The sequence below is a fragment of the Acomys russatus genome, chromosome X, assembly GCF_903995435.1.
Source record: "Acomys russatus chromosome X, mAcoRus1.1, whole genome shotgun sequence".
Lineage (NCBI taxonomy): Eukaryota > Metazoa > Chordata > Mammalia > Rodentia > Muridae > Acomys > Acomys russatus.
The window spans coordinates 1,721,930-1,744,129 of record NC_067169.1 but is presented as its reverse complement, the minus strand read 5'-3'; the positions used below and the strand labels follow the sequence as shown (position 1 = coordinate 1,744,129).

The window sequence follows — 22,200 nt, the reverse complement described above, 5'->3', positions numbered from 1 at the left end:
GAGAAGCAAGTTATGGAAGAATGTCAATAATTCCATTTATTTTTAGTTCCCAGATGTACTATGTAAACAATGTTCTTCAGAAACATATATGGTAAAATGAGTTTCTATGTAAATAAGAACATGGTAGACATAAAATTTAGCATGATACTGATCTCTTTGACTGAGGAAAGGAGGGGTTCAAACAAGGAAGGGTCACACAGGAATTTTTAGCATAATGATAGTTCCTTTCTTCTGGATTATATGGTAGATGTGTGGACATTTATTGTTTCATTGTTTATAGCTTAACATATTTTATAAACTTCATATGTTAAATATTGAAGAAAGACAAAAGGAAACTTGATATTAAAAATGGTGCCATACATTAAGTAAACTCCATTTATTTTTAACATTTTATCTGTGCAGACTAGTGATATGGCTCTTGTTTATTTTTTAAACAATTTTCAAAATTATTTTATAATTTTCATTCACTTGTGGGGTGTTTTGCCCACATGTATGTCTGTGCACCAGAGTGTGCCTGAAATTCCTGTGGAGCTTGAGTTAAAGAAGGTTGCATGCCACCATGTGGTTGCTGGGAATTGAACCCAGGTCCTCTGAAAGAGCAGCTAGTGCTCTTAACCCCTGAGCCATCTCTCCATCTCTGGGTATGTTTATGAGGGAGTTTCTAAACTATGTTAATTGAGGTAGAAAGAGACATCCTAAATGTGGAATGTGGCATTTCATGGGCTGGCTAGCTGCAAGCAAACTGAGCATCAGTGTTCATTGCTGTTTCCTGACTGCAGATACAATGTGACCAGATGCCTAATGTTTCTGCCATCATGTCATACTATTAACCAACGACCCAAACAAACAAAAAAACCACAAGTCTTCTTTCCTTAAGCAGCTTTTTTGTCAGATATATAGCTACAAGAAGAAAAATAACTAGTACAATAAGGTATTTTGGGTAGGTCAAAATAAGCATCTCATTGCTCTAAATCACAAGCTCACGGAAACCCAAGAACATTTAATTGCTTCTCTCTAGGTGCCCTTCGCATAGATTTCTCTGACAGATGCATGGTATGATTATCCATTCCCACAGATAAGTGACCATAGGGCACTAGAGCTCCCTGTGTTGGCAATTCAGCTGCTGTTTTATCACCACCATTTTGTTAATAGGGCTTTAGATTCTTATCTGAACTTTTCCCAGTAAAAGATCATTGAAAATATCAAATGATATGTATTTGTATACTTACCCAGTCCATAATACTAAATGTTTAAGTCTTACCAAAGATCATTTGAACTTGGACCGATTTTTAAGCCTTTCTGTTTTGACCCTTTTAACTTTAAAGAATTGCAAGAACCCTTCAATCCACATTTGTTCTATCATTCCCATCCCCTCTATTAGTAGACACATACCATTTTCTTCAAGCACTACTAAAAGTGAGTTGCTAAAAATATGTCTCTAAAGAACAAAGGCATTCTTTTACATATTATAATGGTTAATCTTCATTGGCAGCTTGATTGGGTTTGGAATCACCTAAGAGAACACCTGGGCATGTTTTTGAGGGAGTCTCTAAAGAGATTTAACTGAGGAGAAGAGACCCACCCTGAATATGAATGGTACCATCCCATAGCCTTGGGTCTCACAGTGAATTTTAAAAGAAAAGAAAATTAAAAGGAGGAATATGAGCACCAGAGCATTTAAATGAGCATTTATCTCTTTCTGATTCCCAACTGAATGAAGTGTGACTGTCTCCCTCTCCCACTCATGCTACCACACTTTCTGTACCATGATAGTCTGGCTGTCCCTTCATACCATAAGCCAAAAAACCTTCTCTCTGTTAAGTGGAAATAGATTATTTGGGATAAAATCAAGAAGGCTGTTTATATTCCCCAATCTCAAGTCCTCATTAATAAACAGAATACACACACACACACACACACACACACACACACACACACACACACACACGGCGTGAGAGAGAGAGAGAGAGAGAGAGAAAGTTATTCCTCACACCCAGACTGGGAGGAGAGGAGGGAGGGGTAACTATGATGTAAATTAAGTACTAAGATGTAAATATGTATGTATGTACATACATATGTAAGTACGTATGTACGCACATACATACATACATACATACATGAAAGGAGTGGGTTTTCCCCTTTCATTTAAATTTTTATGACACACCCTCATAGTCACACCCAGAAGTATGTTTCCATGGTGATTCTAAATCTAATCAAGTTGACAGTGAATATTAATCATTAACAATTACACAGTCCAATTGTAGGGCTCTCTTCTAGTGAGAGAAATGTTTGCAGAAAACACCATCTGTGTACTGGTACCTGTGTAGTGTAGAGCCCATCTCTTTTCATACCATCAGAGTAAAGGCTCCCTGCAGGTCAAGAATCTCCTATAGCAAAAGAACTACAATGATCAGGTTGTTTGTGTCCAACACCTTGCTTAGTTTCACTGACTAGAAAACTTCTTCTTAGGGAACAGAATGAGTGCAGGAAAAAAAAAAACAACAACAGTTTTTGGTAGTCCTTCCATTACTAAAAATGACACCTTAAAGAATCAAGGTGGAATTGTCTATGGGAGGGGGAAATGTTTCTGTCCATCCACCACAAAATAGCATTCTTTACTGTGACTTCTCTCATGAAATCTCATATCCACCCTTGCCTTTATCTTTGTTGAACCAAAGGCATCCATGACACCTGTATAGTGATCTGGGGAGTGAGTAATATATGTTGTTGGTGGCAGAGCATTAGACCAAGTCTCTCTCAGTTACCCTCATGGGTTATTACAAATGTTTAATGCTTTATAGGTCTGAGAAATGTATACTTCAGAAAGCCATCGTCACCTTGAGAAGGCTTTCCAAGGCTTGAGAAGTTTTCCAAGGTGGGGACAAGTGAGGATGTACCTATCTAACAGTGTTCTTACAGTCCTTGGTGACAGCACAAAAAAAGTGTGGCCAAGTAAAAGACTTTATGCTGTTTGTATACATTCTTTGAACTAAAACGTAAGTTTTTCGGCTTCTAGGAAAACTGTCAACATGAGAGAACAGTACAGCACGGTTTCTTAGTATAGATTGTCTTAGTTAGGCTAGGATCAAAACAGCTTTGGTAGGAAAGGGTTTATTTTGCTTAACTTACCCTTCACAGTCCATCACTGAAAGAAGTCAGGGTAGGAACCTGGAGGCAGGAGCTAATGCAAAGGCCATGGGAAAATGCTGTTTACTGGTTTGCTGCTTAGGGTTTGCTCAGCCTGTTTTCTTATAACATTCAGGACCACAAACTCAGGGAAAGCACCACCCACAGTGAGTTTGGTCCTCCCACATTGATTATCAATCAAGAAGACGCCTCATAGGCTTGCCCTCAGGCCAGTCTGGTAGGGGAATTCCCTACCTACTTTTTGTCAAGTTAACATAAAACTAGACAGCACAAGTCTATTATCCTGGTTTTGATTCCTATTATTGCTAGTTTTGAAACAGCATCACCTCAAAATTCCCCATGCCTCAAACTCCTAATTGCTGGGATTACCAAAACATACTACCACATTTCATCCTGGTTCGTTCTTAGCTTAAGAGGATCATTTAGATTTTTATTTTATTATCTGTTAAAACAGTAGCCATTGAGTGTTTGCTTTTTGATAACTCTAAAAAGAATATTCTTAGATCCCAGTGAGATGGCTTAGTGGGTAAAGGTGCTTGTTAATTAAACCTGAAAACCTGAGTTTGATCCCTGGAATCCTCATTATGGAAGAAGAGAACTGACTCCTGCAAGATGTTTTGTTGCTTACATGTGAATGCACAACACATGCGTGCACACACACACATGCACATAATATTTAGAAAGCATCTATGTTTGAGGCAGACATAATAGAGCTTGCCTGTAATTCCAGTACTTGGGAGAGGTAGGAAGAATGAGTTCAAGATTATTCTTAGGTACACAGTGAGTTTGAGACCAGCTGAGGCTGCATGAGACCCGCTCAAAACAATAAAACAAAACAAAATGGCAACAGGAAAGAGTTGTGCTTATTTAAATAAGCCAGACACAAAAGGACACATATATGATTCCACTCCTTCTTATGAGTAAGATGCCTGAAATAAGCAAGTTCACAGGGACAGAAAGTAAAATAAAATAGTGGTTGCCAGGGGCTGAGAGAATGGAAGTTTGTTTATTAGGAATGTATGGTAGCAATTATTATAGAACAATAAGGATGTTCCTACTGTTACGCAGCTGTACCTTTAAAGATGGTTATGATGAGCTGAGCTCAGTGAGCTCAATGAGCTGAGCTCAATGTTGTAATCCTAGCAGCTGGGAGGTTAAATCAGGAGGATCTGAAGTTCAAGACCAGTATGCTAGACATAGTGAGTTGAGGGCCACCCTGGGATGCATACATGAGACCCTTTTAATGTCTTATTATATGCTTTATCATAGTATTAAAACTTGGAGCCAGTTACACAGCTTCTGTTCCAAATGGTTGTTCTTACTGTATAGAAGTTCATTGAGTTGTATAGTCTTTGGGTCTGGTTAATTTTGGTGTGTGTGTGTGTGTGTGTGTGTGTGTGTGTGTGTGTGTGTGTGTGTGTGTGTGTGTGTGTGTTTTCTGATAACAAAGCTTGAAATAAGTAAAATAAAATAAAGCCAGCTTGTCTATCACCATATATTGAAACCAAATCCAACTCTAGTGTTCATCTAAAAAGAGGATATAGAAAATGCCCAATAATCTGTCTTAGCTTGTTTTGTATTATAATAACAAAATACTTGAAGTTTGGTGTTTCATAAAGAAAAGAGATTTGTTTTGGATCATAGTTTTTGGAGGCATAGTAATTGAAAAGCATTTGTTGGGCTTCTATTGAGTTACTCGTGCTGCATGGTAGAAAAGTGGGCACATATGAAAGAGCATGTATGTGTGAGGCAGGGAAGCCTGGTGCATATTCTAACCTCTCTTATAGTAAATAATGTAGTCCCAAAAAGTTTATCTTGGGTCTGCTGGAGGTGATTCATTGTATAGAGGCATTTGCCACCCAAGTCTAGAAACCCAAGTTTGGTGCCAGGAGCCCACATAAAGGTGGAAGGAGAGAACTGACTCTACAAAATTGTCTTCTGACCTCACATGTGCACTGTGCCATATGCATGAAAACACACACACCCTACCCCCCATACATTTCCAGACTGTGTTACCGTCCTAAACATTGTGATAAAACATAAATGAATTTAGGACATGGTATTAACCAGCTGGATTTCTTAAAATATTTCTCCTTCAGGGACATCTTACAGATATCATGTATTTCTTTTGGGATGACTTTGGGGAGTATATTCTAAACCCTACAATTTTTTTCTGTAAAAGGATGAAGTTACTCAGTTTCTTGGAACAAAATTTCTTATGAAAAGTTCGGTGGTAAAGTTCAGTACCTGTTATGCTTTATTTTGGTTTTATAGGGCAACCTCAAAAGCATATCCACAGTCTCCGAAGACAGTGAAGCCCCCATATATAGGGTCTCCTGTGAAGTATCGCTTTCCTCCCATTCCCGGTGAAGAAACACTCAAGAAGAAGGCAGAGAAGGAAAAGAGTAATAAGAAAAAAGAAGGTGCCGCTGGTCAGCAAACCACTGACCTACACAGAGAAGAAACCCGAGAGAAGCACATGGCTGACAAGCATGCCACTGAGAAGTATGTAGCTGATAAGCATGCCACTGAGAAGCAGTCTGCCACTGGAGGGAACACTGAGCACAGTGCAGGTAAACTTCCTCTGTTGATGTTGCTAGTTAGCCTTGGCTTTTCCCTTATGGTTTTCCCTTTGTCCTGACCTATATGCCATTCTCTCAAGGTTTGGGGGAGAGGAGGTTTTTCCCCTAGGACAACTTCATCCCCTTATGATTTTTTTTTTCAGGATTGCTATCATTTTTTAAATTTTTTTTTCTTTCTGAGGAAACTTAGGCCTTGACTCTGCTTATGGCTGTGGGATTTCATAGGAGTGCTATGACAGGCTGCATACAACCTATATGTGCACTGCTGTGTGACAGTGCACTAGCTTTAATTCTTAAAGTCTCTGGCATACAGTGAATTCATTCATATGGTAGTGTTATGGAACTTGATTATAGCTCTGTCCTCAACTGTTTCCTGCCCCTACTGAAGGGTAAGCACACCCAGGATCACAGCTAGTCCACTGCAGCTTCTTATGCTTAGTGACTAATTTTAACACTGTTTTACAGTATTTGCCATCAGCACACCAAGTCAGATAGTTTAGTGTCCACTTCAATGTGAGTGGACTCATTGTGTTCATTTCCTCTGATTCTTCTTTTTGCTACCACTTGTCTGACTGCCTTAGGAAAACCCACAGCAGGCACCACTGATGCAGGGGAGGCTGCAAAGATCCTCGCTGAAAAGAGACGTCAGGCTCGACTGCAGAAGGAGCAAGAACGACTGGAGAAGGAAGAACAAGAGAGGTATACAGGCGCTTAAACACGTGTGAGCTGATGTAAAAGTGGGGTTGGAAAGATTAGCTTGCCTTTCTTTTTATAATTTTTGTGTTGTCAAAAGCTGGACAAAAGTATAGGAATCTAAATTGCATGGGCTACACAGAAGACTACTTAGAAGACTGCTTCTTCTTCTATGTGTCATTAACAATTGCTCTTTCCTAAGGATGGAGAAACTTACATTTCCAGGATCTAAATGTTACAGGTACCTTTATTTCCCTTCTTGGCTGTACAGATGAGACAACTCTAGTAGAGCTTTGAGGAGAGTTTGAACTTTGATGAGAGATTGAGTCTCCCTGGAAAGACAGAAGATTCTGGATATAGAAATCTTGATTCTGCTTCCCAAATGATCCTAACTTGTGTTCCAAAGTCATGGAGGGAAGAAAGTTAATCAGAGCCCCTTAGATAAGGGGCTAGAGAGAACAGTCAATCCTCTAGCCCATGAAAATGAGTTATGTGGAAATCCTCTCTTGGAGCAAGACAAAGGATATTACTTCAGTGGTCTGTAGACATTGGAGAGTATCTGTCAGAAGTGTTTGGGGGAACATAGTGAAAATGTACTGGCACTAGTCCCACCCTTCTTTAGCAGTTCATCCGTATTTGAAAGCTGCTGTGGCAATAGTACCAGGACACTTTTATGTGATACTGGCAGTCCTGCTTTTTCTGGCCTTTGTCTTCAGAAAGGAAGCACATGTGCTAGGCGTGGTGGCACACGCCTGTAATCCCAGCACTCAGTGTTTGTTGCAGGCTATTGTCCCTGATATTCTTCCAGTTTCTTCTGGCTTCAAAATATTTATGGCTGACAGTTCATGCAGCAGTTTCATGCTTAGCCTTTGGTATGTTAAATGAACTTGTTCTCGTCTCCTTACTTAGTTCATTTACACTTTTCCTTGTGTTTATAACCTATTTCTGAAGCTAACTGTAGCTTTGTTTTATAAACCTCCCCTAGTTTCTAAAATGTACTGAAGACTCCTGAATCTGTGCCTATGCCCTGAATTTAATCTAAAGATGCATTGTTTTACACCGTAGTATCAAGATACCTGTAAATGTAAATTGAGGAAAATTCAATTCCTTAGCCTTATTAGCCATATATCATTGTTTATAGCCACATGTGGCAACACAACATAATTCTATAAACCATTTCCTTATCTCAGAAAGTTCTGTTGCTAGTATTTGTCTATAAGACAAAGCCTATATTTCCAAGTATATATGCATATATACCTCAAAATCAGTATTTCGAAGGCATAAATTAGTATGTGTCACTCAGACCTCTTGTTCATTTCATGCACTGCATATCCCCATCTACTCCAGTGCCAAAGTCAGACATCTCAAAGCTGCTTTCAACATTTCCGTCATCTCTCACAGCACATCATCTTCATTGGCTAATAAATTCAGCATTTTTATTCTCCCCATGTTCCTCTAGCACCAGATAAGTCAGGTAGACTGTGTCTGTGGAATCTTAGGCAAGTGCTCCAGATCTCCCAGAGCTTGTCCATACTGTTTCCATAAGTGACTTTTCTTAAATAAATAAACGTGATTGTCCTTGCTAGTGAGTCTTTGGACTACAGGATTTATGGAAACCTACCAGCAAGTCTGCCATGGACTGGCCACTCCTTGCCTCTCTGCCTTCTCTCTCTCTAGGCCAGCCTGCAGCCCTCCTCATGTGCTCCTGTATGCAGCTCCACACCCACAAAAGCTTTGCTTTTGCTATGCCTCCACATGAACTCATGCTCCTTACTATGTGATGTCTTTTTTTCTCAAGATGCAGGTCAAATTACTCCTGTGGCTTTTCTGGACCTGAATTGGGGAGGGTAACTGACCTACTCCCTTTATCCTTTGAGCCTAACTTCCAGCTGACTAAACATGTAGCCTCATTTAGCTATAGGTTGTCTCCCTTTTCTGGCTAGTACTTTAAAAGGCCAGAGTACACTCTTGGATCACTGTTCCTTAATGCTCAGTAAAGAAGAAGAAGCTCGACTAAAATGTCACCAGTGACAGCAGTGGGTTAAGTGGATTCAAGGCTAAAAGTTTGTGGTAAAGGCAGGAGAAAAAAACAGACTTGGACAAATAAAAAGAAAGGGACAAATTGGAGGCGATGCTAAGGTTTGATTTGAAGTATTTAGGAGGATGGTATACCCAATAACAGACCACAGAAAGGCAAAAAAGAGTCTGAAAAGCTAAAAATTACCCATCTGATTTTAGATAAACAGGTACCTGCAGAGCATACAGGTAGTTGGAAATAAAGTAGAAGCCTGAGGCCTAGGTGAAATTGAGACGAATGCACTTAACCCAAAATCAGTTTTCCTCTCTCTTACCAGAATGTGAAGCTTTGATAGTGCCACGTACGAGGTGAGAAAGAAAGTGCCAGACAGCTGGAACACAGCGGACATCCCTTGGAATAGGATCATCCTCACATCTGTTTTGTTTAGTGTTAATAGTTAAAGTTTCACAAATGTGATCACCAGTTGAGAGATGTGGCAAAAAAATAAATAAATAAAGATACTTGTGGTAAACTCTGGAAAGCCCAGTTACTGTCACCAGCTGTTGAGGGAAACACTGTCTAAGACATGGATCTGGGAGACTCCCATTAAAGAAAGGGTGTTCTTGCAATCAGGCCTAAGAGAGCAAAAAGCTGACCCAGTTGCAGATAGCTGTAACATCAGAATTCTCTCAGAAGTCCACATTAGCAGTCCCAGCCTCTGGATATATGGATGGCCCAAGATATACGGTAGGATACTTGGAGTTGGGGCAAGTATCCTTATATCCTAGATCCAGTCTGGGGAACGCATAGGTAGACATCAGTAAGCAGGAGAGCTTTCTGGGATTACAAAATAGATTATGTGTAGAAGGTGAAATGGTTGCTAGGTACCCATACCCAAGACTATTCAAATGAGGCTTCTCCTGACTAGGCCACATAGCCCACCCGAAGTCATTGTCCACGTGAGAACACATTCCAGAAACTGCAGGCAGAGTACCACAGTTCTGTTCATACCTGGCTTCTCACTAGCTACGTCTTGAGGTGCCAGGTGGTTTGGGTGTAAGCTAGGGCAGGCACTGTCCTTCCAATGTGTACAGGCAGGAGAGGGACAGGACAGCACCACCTCAAGTGGCCAGGGGTTATAACACAGCCTCATAGGAAGGTAATTTAGCATTGTCAGGCTATTGAAAGACATATTGAGGCTGAGGACAGGCTATATTGTTCTTGGAGTTTAGGCAATAAATAGGTTTTTGGAGACAAATTATTGAGACTACAGGTACAAAGACATGAAACAGCCTGAAAAAGGTAAGGGAGTGGTCATAAAGCAGAAGACAGATGAGAGAAAATTTAGGAAGATGGGTTGGGATGCCTGAGACCTGAGTGGTTTTGCAGCTCATGGAAAGTTGCATATAGAAAGGCAAAACTAGCATTGAAAGGAATGGGAACAAGCAAAAGAAATAAGAGTGGTGGGAGGGTATGGAATTAATTGCACAAGTGGCAACATTTACAATTCTTTGCATATTAGGCAGAACAGACAGGAAACATTCTCAGTCTTAATACAGTGAATGAAGTATTAAAGCGGACAAAGTGGCCCCGGTTTTCTCTGAAAAGTAGTGGTAATATTAACTAGAATGAGGATAAAGGTTGGCAAAAAGTGGTTGTCCACATAGACTCCAAGAGATAAGACTAAAGAACACAAGACCAATCAGCTTTCTTTGTGCTTTTCTAGAGCCAGTCTGGGAAGCTAGGGAAGGGCATGCATGAGTAGATCCTAAACACTACCCAGGCTGGGAATTGGGGAACAAAATAACCTCTGTATCATCACAGGAATGCTCAGGTGGGGACCAGAGGCCTGGAGAGATCCTGGTGGAAGGAATAGGGTAGAAATTGTACAGGGCTCCCCAGGCAATGTCACCAAAGAGGCAGAAGGATGGGCTAAGATCAGATCAAAGACTGATGGTAAAGGTGAAACTTTTTAAATAAAAACTTAAAACACACATAGGAATAGTGAACAGTGATGCCCACATACTCATCCACAAGACTAAACAGCTCAAGGTCCATCAAGTACATCAATAGTGTGGGCCAACTATGACAATGAGAGACTTAAGGTGTGAGAGCGCTAGAGGTTGTGAGATGGAGACAATTATATAAAGACTCTCACTAGTAGCCAATGACCAAGGCAAAGGATATCCGTTAACTGATGAATGATAACACTTTCTACTTAGTAGAGAAGGAAGACTGGGCTTGGATAGGTATGATAACGAGGATCAAGATGATGACAACTGCTCAAAGGTTTGGTGAACTCTAGAAGATTGGTAAAAGACAAGGTTTCTACAAACCAAAGAGAAACTAGAATGTGAAAGTAGCTTAGTGACTATGATAAATGTGTGCTAGGGGTGGCCGATGGTAGAGTGCTAGTAGGAAAAGATGAAGTGGTTCTTAAAGTGAGAAGGTTCATAGTTGGGGGAAATTATCTACTTTCATATGGGAAGCCAAGCTTTTTGTGTTAGTTTTTAAATTCTTTTAAAGGAAGTGAACTGAGCCGGGCGTGGTAGCTCACGCCTTTAATCCCAGCACTCGGGAGGCAGAGGCAGGCGGATCGCTGTGAGTTCGAGGCCAGCCTGGTCTACAAAGTGAGTCCAGGATGGCCAAGGCTACACAGAGAAACCCTGTCTCGAAAAACCAAAAAAAAAAAAAAAAAAAAAAAGGAAGTGAACTGGAGGTAAAGGGAATCTTTTCAGTAAGAGGATGGGATTTCCCTGGATGCACCGACAAAAGGATAAGCAGAGGCTGGTAGGTATATGGGAAAGAAATTATGTGTTCAGTGATAATGAGGTTTAAGGAGATTTAGGGCCATAAGCATGTTGCTCTAGCTCAGAGTGGCTCTCTCGTTCTCTTGCTCTCTCCCTCTCTCTTGTTCTCTTGCTCTTGTGCTCCCCAACTTGTTCACTCTTACTTTTGCTCTCTTTTAATCTTCGTGTGTGTGTGTGTGTGTGTGTGTGTGTGTGTGTGTTAAAAAACATGTTGAGCTTTGTGTGCTATGGTCAGTATATAGTCCATTGGCAACTTGCCTTTGGTGTGTCATCCTCTAACAGAGCTTTTGTTCTCAAAAGGCTGGAAAAAGAGGAATTAAAAAGAAAGGTAGAAGAGGAAAGGCTGCTCCTAGAAAAAGCCCGTGAGCAAGAAGAAAAGAAACAGCAGGAAGAAGAGAAAAGAAAGGCAGAAGAGAAGGCAAAACAGAAGGCTGAGGAGGAGTTGTCAAAAGAGAAGCAAGAGAAGGAAAAACAAGAAAAAGAAATGGAAAAGTCCATAATTAAAAAGCAGGTACCATTTGAAGTCTCAGATCAGACTATCTTTCAGTTAGTCTAGTTACTATTAAGTAAAATTTGTTCAATTTGAATGATTCATAATAATTACTAGAAGATTTTTCTTAAACTCCTTTTATTGGTTATTAAATATAACCTGTGTGGAATAAAGAAAAGTCCTTAATACTTACCATATCGGTTTGGATTTTTCTACTAGAAGCAGACACTGGAATAAGAGTTTGGGTGCCAGTGGTTTATTTGGGAGAAACATCACATGAATATGTATGGGAATAAAGAAAATCAATCTAAGCACATTGATGGATAAGTTACTGTGGATAACTGGAGCTTAGTGCCATTGGGACCTCTAAGACTAATGATCATGACTTAGGCTTTTCTCCTTGAGGAGTGAGGAAACTGGACGCATCATTTACTAACACTACTCTTTACTGCATAATGCTGCTGCTTGGAGATTTAACTTCTGCAATTGTCTGCCTATATGCACACTTCCTAGCCAGAGGCTGCCCACAAACACAGAGACCTTCACCATGTGTGAGAACTAACTTAGGTGATTGTCATGGTGGGTTGAGAGTATAAGAACAGCCTGCAGGATCAAAAGTAGTTTGCATAAGTCCACATTACATATTGAAACAACACCCACTTTGGAGGCTATGAAGGGATGAAAGCACCTGTGCAGAGCTCAGGGAACTACTCCAGTGTTTCTTATCTTAATAAAGCCTGTGCTTTGGTTTGTTTCTTTCAGAAAGAAGCAGCAGAAGCAAAGGCACAGGAGGCCGCCAAACAGATGCGTTTAGAAAGAGAACAGATCATGCTGCAGATTGAGCAGGAACGACTAGAGAGGAAGAAGGTAAGAATAGAGGGATCGGGAGGACTTAACCTGAGGACAGGAACAGGAAGCGAATCAGTCTACACCTTTTTTTTCCCCTTGTCATCACGTCCTAGTGGTTACTAATAAAGGAGTAATAGAACGTTCCATTAGTGGGCTGGGGATATAGCCCAATAGTGAGGGTGCTTGTTTACCACATACACAGTCGTTTGTTTGACCCTCAGGCCTGAAAACAATAGAGCTCTTTTTGTGATTTAAAATGTTTCCGTTTTGCCTTTCATTTCCATCAGTTCTGTTACACACACACCCAGAGAGAGAGAGAGAGAGAGAGAGAGAGAGCCCTATTGTTAATGAATATAAATATCAGATAGTCATATTTTCTTTTTGAATTGACAATTTTATGATGAGATTCCCTTGTTTGTTTGTTTGTTTTTCAGGACAGGCTTTTTCTGTGTAGCCCTGGCTATCCTGGAACTTGCTCTGTAGTCTAGGCTGGCCTTGAAATCTGAGTTCTGCCTGTCTCTTCCTCTGAAGTATTGGGACTAAAGGCATGTGCCACCACTGTCCAGCATTAGTTCTAATAACATTCTTTAAAGTCTACTCTCACAGCCTTCTTATGACTAATGTCTTGATGGTAAATCCTTTTTCCATATTTTTCTTTGAACCTGTGTGTTTTTATGAGTGTCCTTTGTAAACAGGACTTGCTATCTGAATTGAATTTAACAGAGTTTGTCTTTCAATTGAAATTTTTTTTCTTAAAAATGTATTTATTTACTATATATACAGTGCTCTGCCTATATGTATGCTTGCACGCCAGAAGAGGGCACCAGATCTCATTATAGATGGTTGTGAGCCACCATGTGGTTGGTGGGAATTGAATCAGGACCTCTGAAAGAGCAGCTAGTGCTCTTAACCTCTGAACCATCTCTCCAGCACTCAGTTGAAAATTATATTCATTTTGAACTTAATGTACTTACATATCAAGTATGTGTATGGAGACTGATTATGAAGACCTATTTTTGTGGTGTCTTAGGCCCAGTGTGGGATTTGTATTGCTGTAGTTCTGGAAGCTAAGAGATCTGTAGCCCTTCCTGAGCTACTGTTAAACTTAGCTTTCTATAGCATAGTCCTCTTGAATGGAAGATGCTAATTGATTTAAGGAGAAGGAGGAGAAATATGGTATACAAATTGGATATTAATTCTAGATCTGTCTTAGTATACTCCTTTGACCTTGTTTGTAGCAGTGGGAGCACCAGTAGGAAATCTTTCTCTGCTACTTTTTGTCTGCTGACATTTATCTTTTACAAGTTTTCTGAAAGATAAAATTGCATATGGAGCCAATGTCTTTTTTCATAATTTTATTCTTAGAGGCCTCTTACTTTTACCCCCCCCCCCAGAGAATAGATGAAATCATGAAGAGAACAAGGAAGAGTGATGCATCTCTAGAAGTAAAGGTAGGAATTTAAATAACCATTATGTCATGAGTGGAGAACAACAACAGAACACATTTAGTGCAGTTGAAGATTTGAGACATGTGTAGAAAAAGTAGACTTTTCCTGTTTTGGTCAAGGTGAGGCTCAGGAAGGAACTGAGACCTTAAAGGAAAGAGCAGTTTCAGAGATGAAGGAGATAAAAGATTCCTGCAGAGCAGTGGGGTGGCAGTACAAGGAAAGACACAGTAGTTGAAGAGAAAGGTGACATAATAATTAAGAGGAACTCAGAGCTTCAAAGAACCACTTCTTGCTATGGCCCAGAAGAGTTCAGAATAGTGAATATTGGTGCTTTTTTTTTTTTTAATGTACTTGTTTTTCTTTAAATGTCAGTCTTTCATCTTTACATCACCTTTCTGATTTCTTCTCCAGTTATTTCTCTTTTTTGTAGTTATTTCTTTATTAGATACTTTTTCTTTTTTTCTCCCTTCTTCCTTTTTTCCTAGTCATCCACCTTCTGTTTGTTTCTAGAAGGAAGGCCCCAAAGTGGAGATTCAGCCTGTTGCAGATGTGGAAAATAAAACAAAACCAATTGTTCCCAACAAAATAGGTGAGTGTGAGGTCTGGTGTTTGAATCCTTTAGGTGATGAGGCCTAGTGAGCCTTCCTCCTGGGGTCCAGTGCAGTGTGGCTGCTGGCAATTTCGCTTTGAGACATCTTTCCAGCACAAGGGCATTTGGGAAACCACTGCCTTCTCCAGATGCTCTAATAACTGATGCTTGGCCCAGGTGCTTTCTAGGGACCTTGACTGCACATCAGATATTACTAAGACATGGCTTGTCTCTTAAACTGAATTCCTGCGGACACTGACAGTAGTAAGATCTATACTTTTCTCCTTTGTGAAGCTGATCGCATGGAGTTACTGGTAGTTCACTCGAATATATATATATATATATATATATATATATATATATATATATATATATATATATATATATTGTGGGGCTAGAGAGATGACTCAGTGGTTAAAAGTGCTGACTTCTCTTTCGGAGGACCTGGGATCAATTCCCAGTACCCTCATACACCAATGCACATAAAAAAGTAATAAATAAATTATTTTAAAATTATTATATTACTGGTGAAATCAAGGATGAGAATAATTGCTTTGTTGTATGTTTTCTGTTACTTTATCAAATTTGGACATTATGATTTATCTGAACACTTTGTGATCCTAATCAGAAATCAATGCATTGAACATCTGCCAGGAAGTAGAAAATGGTTTGGAGCATGCTGCTCCAGAAACCTTTCCCCAAGACATTTTCTCTAATGGTCTTAAACCAGTTGGGGTGCCTGTTCATCTGGATGGCCTTGATGGGAAATCAAACAGTCTGGATGATTCAACTGAAGAAGTTCAATCTATGGATGTGAGGTATGTTCATTTATTTTTCATTTAATCTTGATTTCTTTGCCAGTCCTTGCCAATTACTCTACATTTTTTCACTTTTTTATTTTTTATTTTTTCTACTTTTTTGAGACAGGGTTTCTCTGTGTACCCTTGGCTGTCCTGGAATCACTTTGTAGACCAGGCTGGCCTCGAACTCACAGAGATCCGCCTGCCTCTGCCTCCCGAGTGCTGGGATTAAAGGCATGTGCCACCATGCCTGGCCCACTTCTTTATTTCTTTTAGTTGGTTCTTTACAATATACCTTTTCTTATTTTATCCCTTCACTTGTCTTGCTCATTTACAATGAATCACCTTGAAAGCAGGTTTTGTTGATACAGGAAAGCTGTCACTGGTGTAATGTAAGTGTCTCCAGTTAGGAAAGTGTGACAGTATTTTGTAGAAATTCTACTAGTGCTCCTACCTGTTAAGAGCTTACCTTTTCTCATCAGCCATGAACTCTCTTCTTTATCTGAGCAGATGTGAGCAGCCTGTGACACACAGTGTTCATTAATTACCCAATCAAATACATGAAAACCCAAGCTCCAACCGCCCTATCACCAGCAAAGAAAGTTCTGTATAGACTGATAGGGGGATGGGCTCCCCACCAACCCTCAACGGGATATCCCCATATCTCCAATACTACCTCATGGGCTTCTCCTGGCTGGTGCTACTCTGCTCTTAGCAGAGAAAAGCAGAGGCATCATAAGGGTTAACAAAACATAGTTCCCACCTTCATAAAGAGCCAAGTGTACATTATTTTGTATTGGGATTTTCAGGAGGGAAGACATGACACCATGGGCCAGGATTCATAAAAGTTAATGGACTTTATACACTGAGTTCTCCCTTAGAGAAGGGTGCCTAGTGGAATCACATGTAAGCTTATGGTGACATTCTCTTACCCATGTTCTTTATTGTTGTTGTTGATGGTGGTGGTGGTAGGCTTTTGAGACAGAGTCTCATGTAGCTTAGGCTGGCCTCGAAGTCACTATGTAGCTGACTCTGATCTTGAAATTTTAGTTCTCATAAGTGATGATATTACAGGTCTTACTACCATACTAAGATTTTCCTTGAGTTCTTGAGGGGTTGAAATGAAGAGAATGGAATGGGGAAAGGTCCAGGTGGGCCAGTTGTTTCTACTTAATAAGGAAGCATGTCCAATACCTGAAGATATGTTAGGTCAGTTGCTTGGTTCAGGTGTGAAGAAAGTGGACCCTTTGAACGTCTGAAAATCTACTGATTTTTCTAGAGTCCTATTTAAGATCTCATGGAGGAAGAAAAGCCTGGCACCATCCTTATTCTAGATGTTATATTCTAGAGTCTTACAGAGACGGGCCCTTAATTTCCAGCCCATTACTCTTCTGGACCAGGATTTGCTCCTTTGCTGAACCTACAGCAGACAGCAGCAGTGACCTCCTCCCATCTCTAGTGTAAGAGACTAAAGAAAAGCCTCAGCTGCTTCAGATAGATAAGTCAGGGTGAATTGGAAGCCTGGTATAGAAAGGAAGCAGTGGAAGAGAATGAGTTTATAATTGCCTGGGGTGGCAGTGGGCTCCATGTCCCCATTCCTCAACTTTAATTGAGCACATACTTCATGTGGCCCTGCATTAATTCTTCTCAGCATGGTCACTTCAAATCTCAAAGGAGTAGTGGGAAGAAGAAACAGCTTCTCTCCTCATTTTACAGGGGAGGAAACTAAGGTCAGGGATAGGAAAAGCAGCTCACCATAGACAGAACTGCTGAAAGGGCAGTACAAGGAGGCCCCTGGGAAAATTAGAGCCCTTTTCAACTTACTTTGAACGTTTTGCCCTTGCTTGCTCTTTGAATGTCCCAGCCTGAAAGGTCTGGGAAAGCATTGCTTCTCTGTAGTAATGTGATGATTTCTGTAGTTTCTTTCCTTTCAACCCTCAGACACTGAGCTCACCCTTCTTCACTGCCCTGCCCCTCTGCTTCACTTGTTCTCATCAACAAGGACCTGTGTTCACTAGCTCCCCAGATGTGAAGTTGCTTATCATTTTCATAACTCCATCTTCTCTATAAGAGCAGTATAGCAAAATCATACAAAAAGAGGGAAGTACAATAATACATCATGTTTAGTTATGTTCTCCTCTCTGTTTCTCATTATCTCCTTCTCTCTCATCTCTTCTAGTCCTGTTTCCAAAGAAGAACTTATCTCCATCCCAGAATTTTCACCAATCAGTGAAATGATTCCTGGGATGTCTCTGGACCAAAATGGAACTGGTAATGCCCGAGCACTTCAAGATATCTTAGATTTCACTGGCCCCCCCACATTCCCCAAGAAATCCAGCGAAAACCTCAGCCTTGATGACTGTAACAAAAACCTCATCGAAGGATTTAACAGTCCTGGGCAAGAAACTACTCTGAACACCTTCTGTTGACAAAAACAGCATCCCTTTAATGAAAGGTACAGTCTTTTTTTTTTTTTTTTTTTTTAAGACAGGGCTTCTCTGTGTAGCCTTGGCTGTCCTGGACACTCAATTTGTAGACCAGACTGGCCTCAAACTCACAGCAATCCACCTGTCTCTTCCTCCCAAGTGCTAGGATTAAAAGCATGCACCACAACACTGTCAAGGTACAGTCTTTTATAATGATACTCTAAGTCTATAACTTCCCAGCTGAGATTTGTAAAGACTGGATAAATATCACACAGCCTCTTAGCTGGTTTTATTTGAAAATTACAAACACAAATGTGTATTGCAGCACACACAGAAATTGAAAAGGAGTCTTAAGTAATTTCCTTTATATATGAGCTCCTAATGTAGTGCCCTATTCATGCTGTCCATATTGTTTTGAGCTGTGGATAGAAAGGTTGAGAGGGTTTGACAGTGAGATAAGGAGAGACTGCTCAAACTTCTGCAGGGTAATTCTAGTAAAGTGAACCTCTCCACTTAGTTTTTTTCAGTGACTTCCCATACTCTATAATCAATCAGTCATACAGACTGATGAGTGATGAGCCAAATGGTCAGCTATTCTATTGACCCATTCTGGGTTCTTCCTAAGCAGACCTCTGTTCTTGGATCATAGCTGAGGTGAGAGGAAAGAACTTTATTTTTGTGTCCTGAAGGTTTTCCCTCAGCACCGAGCTTTTTTTTATTGCCAATGTGCTTTTGTTCTCACACACTCTGATGGTTACTCTTGCATGATATCTCAGTATCATTTTTGTCCTCTAGGGTTTTTCTTCCTCTCCTTTTCTCCTTCTCTGTGCTGTGTTTTACACACTAAGCTCATACTTTACTAATGAACAACACCAGACCTTCTCATGTGAGAGTCTGTATCAGTTATATTCATTCAACAGTTCTGTACATTTAAATTTCACAATTGAATTACTTTAATTTGGACTTTTTTTAAAGTGTGTGTGTGTGTGTGTGTGCGCGCGCGCGCACATACATACATACATACATACATACATACATACATACATACACACAGGAATGAAGGCCTTGGAGGCCAGAGGTGTCACGCAGCCCCTTCACTGGATCTAAAGTTAGAGCCTCCTGACATGAGTGGTAGGAATCAAATTCAGGTCCTGTGCAATAGCAGTCAGCTCTCTTAACCACTGAGCCATGTCTCCAGCCCCTGGGACTTATTTTTGAACAATACAAACATAATTAGGGTTTATCATCAAATCCTTGGGTAAGTTAGTTATTCCTGTTGCTCCTAACATTTTAAATTTTTTGTTGTTTTATATGGTGTCTGCTTGTGTGTGTGAAGGTGTCCTCCTCTATCACTCTTCACCTTATTCCTTTGATACAGGGTCTGTCACTGAATCTGGAGCTCACATATTTTGGGGGCCAGGCTACCCCTACACCCACTCCACATTGTGCATGTGGCCATGTACGTCTTCTATTTAAATGCTGAAGATCTGCACTCATATTTGTGCCTGCACAGCAAGCACTTTTACTCACTGAGCCTTCCCCCAGCCCTTCTGTCATTGTAGATTCTTAAAAAGGGTTTTATATTCTCAGAATTCCATCACTTTTTTTTTTTATGGTGCTGTGTTCTTCTAACAGAAGTTTGGTGCCTAAAGTGATTTAGTCTAACTTTTTTTCTTTAATCAAATACAGTAATAAGGTGGGAAGCCTACAAAGTCGTATTTTGTGTACTTATTTCCACCTGACCTCAGTCCTTGCCTGTAGAGTCTTTAGTATAGACAATAAGCTCTAAAGCCTCCTTCAGTCAGTTCTCTGCAAAGTTCCTAGAGACCTTTGACACAAAAGAGGAAATACATGAAAGGCCACTTTTCATTTTTTGAGAGAGGGTCTCACATTGACCTGGCTGGCCTTAAACTCACTATGTAGATTAGAATGATCTTGAACTTCTGAAAGAGTGGCGGCTTTCTTGAACACTGAAAACAGGAATTCACCTGAGCATTCTGTCTCCTTGATAGTTGCATGGCTTAGTATTCATCAAGAAGTTTCTTTTGTTGTTACTATACCTTGATTTAATTAACTTCCTTCCAATTCACTTACCTCACTATCCAGTAAACTATCATGCACAAAACATAGCAGATTCAAGGCTTCTAATACTTATTTTCCACATCTCTAGCCTAAAGATATGTCCTAAGAGAAAAATCTTGACTGAATCATTGTATTCATATAGACTAATTGTCAAATCCTTCTAAACCAAAGGTGTTTTGTTGCCACAGTGTTTGATATATTAAGCACCTTAAGTTTTGCATGTAAGGATGATCTTGGTGGCTTGGCGTATACCATTCCTCCTTCCTCATCTCATGAAGCTGAGCACTAGTCCCACTTCCTCAACGGAGAACCATTTTCTCAAGGGTAGAAAAACCCAAAGAAGACATCTGCCAATTTTTTGGAAGTCCCATAAGACGACCATCTGACCCCACTAAAATAATGATTCTATAAAAACCGCTATATTGTTTCTGTTGAGAAATACTGCATTAGCCAAGGAAAAGTACAAAATACTTGATTTCTTCTTTGATCTTACCTGATTTTGCTGTTGAATTGACACAGGTGGTGTTTGGATCACCCATGATGCTGTCGGTGATAAATCTGAGCTGCTGGCCACCTGAAGAAGCTTCTTTTGCCCTTAACCGCTGGATTCCAAATTACTAGATGAGAATGAACTGTATTCCTAGGTAGTTTGGCAAACACTGGCCTCTTGGTAGAAACCTTGAGATTTTTGCCTTGTGGGGCTTTAGCAAAATTTCATTTTATGGTTCTATTTATGAGCTTCAGCTGCTGCTAAAGCACTTTCTTGTCCTTCTGTACTATCATAACCTGCGTGATGCTGCCTGGGAACCTTACTTTAGGACACTCAAATTCCCAAAGTTGGAGCACATAGACAGTTAGATGTCTCTTCCTATAAAAATCTTCTATTTACCCACACTCTATCTAGTTAAACGTGTACTACTCAACCTGGGCTGCTTATCTCCCTGTCTTTGGGATGTGTGTGGGGAGGGGATCTAGCCACTTTCCCTCTCAGGTTTCTGTTACTTTTATTATGAAGCTTCATCATCTGCAAAGCATTACTCCACATTACTGCTTGGAGGATAAAGAAATGTTTGGTTAAACAACTAATTAAATAGTGGCAATTATTTCTTTCCTATTATGGGAACTGAATCTAGCAAGGACCTTTTCATGCCACATCTTTAAAATCTCCAAATTCTCACTCCAAACCATTGAATGGCTTTTCGGCTGAATGAATCAAGTCTCCTGCAGATGGTTGTTTTCATGGTTTTGCTCAGTTTTTTTCCCCTAGTGTATTTTGAAATTTCTTTTGTTTGTTCCTATGTTTGCTTAACTGTAAAGAAAAGAGTCACAGTGCTTTGAAAGGGGGCCCCAAGTTGGTCCTGGTATGTCACTTTAATAGACTTTAATGTTATAAAAAGTCTAAATGAGGAAAAATGACACTAGAATGTATAACTACATACATTTTATGCCATACGCTATATTTAATTTTTTTCATTTCTTGTGGTGAAATGTAGTTCTGCTATTAAAATGACCATTTATTTGGAACTTTTTGTTTTTAAAGCTTTTGAAAAGATCCTTAATTTTGAGATTTACAAACAGGAGATATAAAGAAGTCTCAGTAATAGTCTTGTCTGTACTTTTAAAACCAGTACAGTTTAAGAATGTATTAGTTTCAGAAGCTATGTATGTTTGTGTGATATAGTCTAAATAAAATACATACCTCTAAGAATGATGTGCCATTGACCTTGATAAATATTAAAGAAGATATATCTTTTATGATAAGCACACAGATGAAAGCATGGTCTGACATCCCAAACGAGCCTGGGCATTTTTCTTAAAGCTTTATTTTGCTAAGTGTCTGTTTCATTGAGCTCCATTGTAATAACTCATAGCAACATGGTGATTATGTGATGCCTCATTTGCATGATGTGTACATTCTGTTTAATGTTAAATACATTTCATTGAAGAGTCTGATGGCTTGCTGGTGTTTTGTTTTTGTAAGCTCGGTGAAAAGCTTACTGAAACCAATTCAGAATTTTTTTTAGAGATTTTTTTAAAGATTTATTTATTTATTATGTATACAGAGTTATGCTTCCATGTACACCTGCCCGCCAAAAGAGGGCATCAGATCCCAGTATAGATGGCTGTGAGCCACCATGTGGTTGCTGGGAATTGAACTCAGGACCTCTGGAAGAGTAGTCAGTGAGTACTCTTAACCGCTGAGCCATCGCTCCAACCCCTCCCAATTGAGAATTTTTTTAAAGCTATTTATTTATTTATTTATTTAG

General features: G+C 39.9%; 1 protein-coding gene across 6 annotated transcripts in view; it reads left to right on the top strand.

Moving 5' to 3' along the window:
- Map7d2 (MAP7 domain containing 2) overlaps nt 1-21,467 on the top strand; it is a 79,128-nt gene extending 57,661 nt beyond the window's left edge. For 4 of the 6 annotated variants that reach the window (XM_051141156.1, XM_051141155.1, XM_051141152.1 and 1 more), the window contains 9 exons: nt 5,422-5,720; nt 6,311-6,428; nt 11,550-11,760; nt 12,502-12,606; nt 13,983-14,039; nt 14,547-14,625; nt 15,254-15,443; nt 17,605-17,880; nt 20,453-21,467. In XM_051141156.1, coding sequence (XP_050997113.1) covers nt 5,422-5,720; nt 6,311-6,428; nt 11,550-11,760; nt 12,502-12,606; nt 13,983-14,039; nt 14,547-14,625; nt 15,254-15,443; nt 17,605-17,854 — 1,309 coding nt within the window. In that variant the 3' untranslated portion in view covers nt 17,855-17,880; nt 20,453-21,467. The remainder of the gene's footprint in view (nt 1-5,421; nt 5,721-6,310; nt 6,429-11,549; nt 11,761-12,501; nt 12,607-13,982; nt 14,040-14,546; nt 14,626-15,253; nt 15,444-17,604; nt 17,881-20,452) is intronic. The other 2 variants (XM_051141157.1, XM_051141153.1) reach the window with 1 other exon arrangement.
- Nucleotides 21,468-22,200: the final 733 nt, after the last annotated feature.